The sequence below is a fragment of the Pleuronectes platessa genome, chromosome 22 (assembly GCF_947347685.1).
Source record: "Pleuronectes platessa chromosome 22, fPlePla1.1, whole genome shotgun sequence".
NCBI classification, from domain to species: domain Eukaryota; kingdom Metazoa; phylum Chordata; class Actinopteri; order Pleuronectiformes; family Pleuronectidae; genus Pleuronectes; species Pleuronectes platessa.
In genome coordinates, this window is record NC_070647.1 from 7,067,416 (window position 1) to 7,074,160 (window position 6,745).

At 44.4% G+C, this 6,745-nt stretch overlaps 1 protein-coding gene across 1 annotated transcript in view; it reads left to right on the forward strand.

The window, feature by feature from the left end:
- Window positions 1-3,510, forward strand: part of camk1da (calcium/calmodulin-dependent protein kinase 1Da) — a 45,332-nt gene extending 41,822 nt beyond the window's left edge. Inside the window, exons 7-11 of the mRNA XM_053415452.1 lie at window positions 713-825; window positions 1,829-1,907; window positions 2,079-2,166; window positions 2,659-2,911; window positions 3,386-3,510. Of these exons, the coding sequence (XP_053271427.1) occupies window positions 713-825; window positions 1,829-1,907; window positions 2,079-2,166; window positions 2,659-2,911; window positions 3,386-3,510 (658 nt within the window). The remainder of the gene's footprint in view (window positions 1-712; window positions 826-1,828; window positions 1,908-2,078; window positions 2,167-2,658; window positions 2,912-3,385) is intronic.
- Window positions 3,511-6,745: the final 3,235 nt, after the last annotated feature.

Genomic DNA, 6,745 nt, shown 5'->3' on the forward strand with positions numbered 1-6,745 from the left:
ATAGTAAATAAATTACCCAGTCATGTGAGTCATTAAGAGAATTTGAACACTGTTGTCCAGAGGCGGTGGACTAGTGGCAGAAACTTGGACTATGGGCAGAAAAGGTCTCTGGTTGGTCTCTGGTTCGACTCCACGGAGAAACCACAAAAAGACGAACCTGGATTGATCTGTCCAAAAATCCAAGAGGATTCTCCCTACCTCTAGTGCCCCTGAGCAAGGCACCTTACTCCCCCAACATCTGCTCCCCGGGCGCCGTACATGGTCGCTCACTGCTCTGTGTGTCCGGCACCAGATGGGTTAAAAGCAGAGGTTAAATTTCCCTACCTGTATGAGTGTGCCTGTGCATGTCTGTGCATGTGTTTGGGACAAATAAATGTATCTTAATCTTAATCTTAACATCTTCAGAGAACTTGTTTTGTCCCCTCTATGACTTAAACCATGACTCACTCATCGGGACTGTTTATTTGTTGTGCGATCAATAAATTGACTAATAATTTCAAGCCTAAGTGAAACTGACTAGATTCATTATTACCTCTTAATAGATCAATTAGTAAATGAATGATATCCTGATTTGTGGCTTATGAAATGTGTAAATGAGTTTATAAATACATTCAAGACGGAGTGATCAGTCAAAGGGCAGAAAGAATAACTGATTGGATAATTGGACGTGAGAATCCTGTCGTGATTAACTGAGTCACCTCCTCGTCTGCAGGCTGTGTGGTTATCCTCCGTTCTACGATGAGAACGACTCCAAGCTCTTTGAGCAGATCCTGAAAGCCGACTACGAGTTTGACGCGCCGTACTGGGACGACATATCCGACTCAGGTGAGCTTTCCTCTTTCCCTTCCTTCTCCCCTCCGCAGTCCTTCCTCCCCCTTTCTCTGTCCAACATGTGGCCCATATGGACTGCACACCACTTCTCCATCATGGCATCTGACATCATTTGCCTGGAATGAATGTATGTGGTGTGCACAGTCTGGCAGTAAAAGCACCTTTGCATGCCTGGAAACCCAAATTTGATAAGATATCTCTGTCATGCTGTCATAAAAAGCACTTAAATATTTCAACAAGCGTCATATAGAGGGCCACGTCTAGACATTTGTGGATGCAAGATGATAAATCCAGATGACTTTGCTCAGACTTTTCCTTTAGCGCCACCAAGACGGTGATACTTTTGACTTTGAGTAAAAGGTCCCAATGTCTTTCTGAGGGACTGCTGCGTAATGTGGTGCAGACATCCATGACCCTTTCTTCTTTTCACCAAGCATCATCACCCGGTCGACATTCTAATTAGTCTGATAAATTGGTTCATAGAAAACCTGCACCAGACTTTCCCATCTGCCTAATTAGCAAATGTTAGCCTCACCTTTTTTTTTTAAATGTTAAATTCAAAATGTGGCTCCGGAGGTAGAGAGGGTCGTCCAGTAAGTGGAAGGTCGTGGTTTGATCCTCGGCTCCTCCAGGCTGCTTTCTGAATTGTCCTCGGGCAAGATGCTGAACCCCGAATAATGCTACTGGCTGTCGATAGTGTGCGAATGGTGTTTGATAGAAAAAAGGGATTTACATAGAAGCACTGGATGAAAGTGTCTGAATTAGTAACTGGAGAGGCTCTATAGAAATACAGTGCATTTATACTGGGTTTATCAGGGTGTCTATTTAAAATATGATGCTCCGTGTCACTGGACATTTGCTCATTGAATTGTCAGTATTTACTAATCTTATTTGTGTCGCATATTGCGTTTTTAAGTTGATCAGTTCAGAAATCATGTAGCAAAATCTGTTTCATGTTGGTGTGTGTACAGTTTTATACATTTTCTTTTTCTCTTAGCCAAGGATTTCATCAGCAATCTGATGGAAAAAGATCCAGCCAAGCGTTTCACCTGCGATCAGTCGCTCAGACACCCCTGGTGAGAAACACACACACACACACACACACACACACACACACACACACACACACACACACACACAGGCAGTGTCAAACAGACTAACAAAAAGGTTCTTAAATCAATACAGATATTGATGTACCGTCAGAAGTGTTAACAGAGAATTTCTGTGGGTGTGTTTAAATATATTAGGATCGCTGGGGATACGGCTCTCTGCAAGAACATCCATGAGTCAGTGAGCCGACAGATCAAGAAGAACTTCGCCAAGAGTAAATGGAGGGTAAGTTTTGTTTACTCCACTTTGTTCTCTGTGGTCCTGGCTGTATTGTTGCAGACTGCTGCATAGCTTCCGTACACCTGGCTCACCGCATGTTCAGGAGTTAACCGCAAGAGTCACCTGCTGTTATAAAAGAGATCCCACTTTCCTTAAGAGCTGCTCCTCACACAGTTTGTTGCTCCCGTTTTTCATCCATCTTGGCCCAGATTTTATTAATGGAAGATTAAGGTGAAGGAGAAAACGTATCATGGTACTTTAACACTAGTGTCTCTTCATTGAAAGCAGATTCTCGTCTGTGACTTCAAAGTCTCTATGACGTGAAAAATCACTGAAAATAATCCCCTCTCCTACTCGTGATACAGTGCATTGATCTCATACCAAACAATAGGTTGAAATAACAGCCTCTCTGTCACTGATATTCATTAGGTGTAATCCAATGGTTTCTATGATACCAAGAATTCAAGAAACATCTTTCCATTTCCATCCCCTCCCCAGCAAGCGTTCAATGCCACTGCCGTGGTCCGGCACATGAGGCGGCTGCAGCTTGGCAGCAGCATGGGCAGCAGCATGGACGCCTCCAACCCGCCGACCAGGCAGAGCCAGACGCAGAAGCCGGCCCAGAGCTCGAGCCAGGCGGATCAGAACCAGGCAGCTCAGAGCCCAAACACAGCGCCGAGCCAGAGCAACAACACAGCCGCCAGCAAAACCTCTTCCACTGACAACAACACAGCAGCGACGTGCAAGGAATGTGAGTATGAGTCAGGGTTGTCAGAGCATACGTTCGTGACAGGAAGTGAAAGACTTGATTATTCACTGAAACCTCCAACAGCAGTTGTAAAACTGTAGTTTAGCAACCGAAACAGGAGAAATGTTCCGTATAAGGGAGAGTTGGGAGAGTAGTGGTGTTTTTAGCATTTCCAAAATGCAAAAAACACACGAGCAAAAGAGATTGGATTAAGATGGACAGAGCATCTCCAGTTCCTCCCACTATCAATACAAACGCTGCCATCTTGTGCCGATGACGTCATTTTGGAGTCATTTTAGCTGACTGAAACAATCAGCAGGTAAAAAGGAGTCAGATAACTCGGTCTGACTTTGGAGCCATTAACCTGCCACCATTATCATCACGAACTGCTTTCTTGCTATAACAATGTGTAGCAGGACATAGTGAACAGTTTCATCAAACCTGCTGCTGATTTAAGAGCTGACTTTCCCCTCTCAGGTGTGACCGTGCCCGTCACGCCCTGCAGTCTGGAGTCTGCGGCCTCGTCCCCCGCTGCCGGGGCAGAGCTGAACCGGCCACATCCCTCGGCGGCGCCCGCCCCAGTGCTCACGGAGACCAAGTGACGCCAGGTCTCGCGGGGAACCAGCTGGGAGGCCACAGCACTGTGAGGCAAAGAGAAAAGAGGAGGACAACCGAAGAGGAAGAGGATCGCCCTCTTCTTCGTCCGTCTTTTCACCGTACTTCCTCTCGGATGCCGCCCAGCCAGTTCCCCGCCCTGCTCCCGGGAGAGCAGAGGACTTTTCCTCCACTCCACCGAAGCCACACAGCGCCATACTGTACGCCCCGCCACCCACCCCCCCCCCCCCCCACCCCCCCCCCATCTACCAGAACAGCAACAGCAGGGCCACTGACTCTCAGTGCCGTTCTTTGTGCGGCCGGCTGTGATCGGTTGGCGTTTGATGATGCCTGTCGACTGCCCTGAACTTGAGCAATGATCAGTGGCTCAGGACGGGCGGTGGTATCATATTATTCAATGTCAGACAACATCAACTTCCCTCTTTAATCTCGTCTTTCCTGCAACACTTTGTTTGGCTTTTCTCCAACCTTAGGTTTGACTGTTGGTAACTGGATTGTTTTATATTTGACTATTATTAATGTTAATTTAAAAGGTGCTTTGTGTAACTTTAAACAAAATATCATTGTCAAACTGATCTTTGGTATCATAGCTGTAAATGAATAGGACCCTAGATGAGGTGACAGCTTGCTATCGATTGTGAAACTGTTTGTCAAGATTAAGACCCCATTTCCCATAACCCCCCTTCTGAGATTTCTGAATAATGACCTCACCACACAAATCACACTAATGTTGTAAACTTGCTTGACGATGATTTATCCATGTGAAAATGTTACACACGCCACCTTTAAGACCTTTTCTATGTCCTTATGGGCTTGTTTGTTTGTTTGTGCTTTAAGAAGTGCTTTAAAAGTACCATACGACTGTTGAGATGTGAAAACATGAGTAAGCGCTTCACCTATTTTGCACAGAGAGGGTCAGATATGTTCTCAGACACAGATAAGCCACTCTCCACTCAAAACTTTAAAAAAACTTTAAAAACAGAAACCCAGGGTGGATATCAAAGCATTTCACTACTTATATATTGTCTGAAACATTCTGATTTATTTATTATTTTCTTACTTTATAAGACTTTTATAACAATCACCCCTAAAGGGGAACACTTACAGGTTCCTAAGAAGCATGCAGCAAGTTAAGGATAGGTAAGGAGAAGATAGAAATGTGTATTTACTGGAAGAACTGCCTCCAGCTGAGAATGTTTGTGACCGACAGCTCACATTTCACTTCCCAAACGAAGGAGCCACGGGCAGCACAGGGAGCTACAGGACATGCACATGTTATCTTTTATTCACCTGCCGCCCACGTGAACCTTTGGAGTATTTTGGTCCATGTGGAGTCAAGAAACCAGTTTGGAGAAGCTGCGGCCTCCCATCGTTCCCTCCCCCTCTAATGAAGCCATGATCTCCCCTTCTCGCGTCATGAGGCTGTACGCAGATCAGTAGTGCTCAGGGAAAACCGCAGCTGTACTGTGTGCTGGCCACCGCTGGTTTCCTGGTTTAGGTGTTTCCGTCATGGTCCGATGTGCAGTTAATGATCCAGGGCTCCAGACGTTAGCCGTGTCCTTACTGCAGAGTTTGTAGTGACTCGTGACTCGAGCATTTAGGACTTTACCACCACTTTGGACTGGGTTTTGAACCTTAAACGTTGCTTTCTTTTTCTCAGTGTCTACCTTAACGTCTCACCTGATCACCTGTTTGGTTAATAGGCCGAATCATCAAAAAACAAGAATGGTGTAGAGCGCATATACCTCCGCCAAGGTCTAACGGTCCCAATTAATTCAATCAAGCTGCAACAAATTGCAGACACTCATAGATATCAGTCCTTTAAATGTGTCGGTTTATAATAATAATCAAGATCAAGATAAAATCAAGATAAGTTTCACTGGGAAATTGATAAATTTGTCAAAAACTACCCTATCTTGCAATGTTGAAAAGAAAGGGATAGAATAATTCCTGGATCCACAATTTCATCCGGATCCACGGCAAGATTAAATTGGTTCCCTCTGGGCTCGCGTCCGAAAACTCGGTTTAATCAGACTTATTTTTTTCAGACCAGATTTAACTGTGACCTTGGTATTGAACTTTTAAACATGACTCAGAGTGCAGATGTGAACATTGTTGGATGCTCAGTCACACATATCAGATTGTCATGTCTTTATTAGATGCAAATCTATTGATCCCTTTATTGTCAATTGTGGCTAAAGACTAGTGCTGGGTACTAAGATAATATGGTTCATTCGATAGTATGTGGTGAATGAACCAGAACAGAACTAGTCCGATTTTAAGTTTCTGAAGTGAACATTAAAACGTAAGGGCTGAATTAATCCGGAGAGACATCATTCACTTTTGACTTCCTCTTCCTACTCTGTTGCCATTTGCCTTTTTTTGCTCTCTCCACTCAGTGCTGCTGAAATCTATCTGCAAATTATTCATAGTGCTTGTTTTAATCTGTTTGGGGCGAGATGCCAGTAAATCAACACTCGCCCAAGCTGTCTGGAATTCACTTTGGCTCACTGCCTCATTTTCTTTGTGTGTGGATGTGTTCAGTCCAAACTATCTGGCACTGACATCGACTTAAAGAAAAACATGACGAGACATTTGTGAATGTTGCCCAGTCTCAATCTGTCTCGCTCCTCGACTCGCTCTGGAAGGACAATTCCAGTTTTTGATTCTTTTGCGACTCTTTCAACTTTAAGGAAGTGCAAGACTAAATCACTGGAATACCTCTTTAAGAAATGAGAAACTTTTCCCCTTTAATGACGCTGGAATTGCCCTTTAACAGAACACCTTGCATTCAACTCATTTATATATGTTTGGAGCTTTCAGACACACACACCACAGATCTGTTGCATGGTTCCCCAAGCACCTCATACCTTATGTTAGTTGCCTCTGGGGAGACAGCCGGAGAAGACACTCTGTTGTCCTCATGGTCCTTTTTAGATTTTTAGACAAACCTTGCTGTGACTCGATGCACGTCCTTCTTGCAGCGTCTCCAATCATAGACGAGTTCTGGCTCGATAAGGTTGAACTAGTGTTTGAGCAAAGGCCGGTTAACCTGATTTATTGTGTGTTTTTTTTAATGTGCAAATCTCAAAGCAGTCAGAGAAAGCTAACCTTGCAGTGTTTCTTATTAAACGACAACACCAATGCGTCTACACAGGAGCCTGTGTTTATTCTGGCGAGGTCTTGTGTTACATTTTTCCCCCTCTAACCACAAGTTTCGAG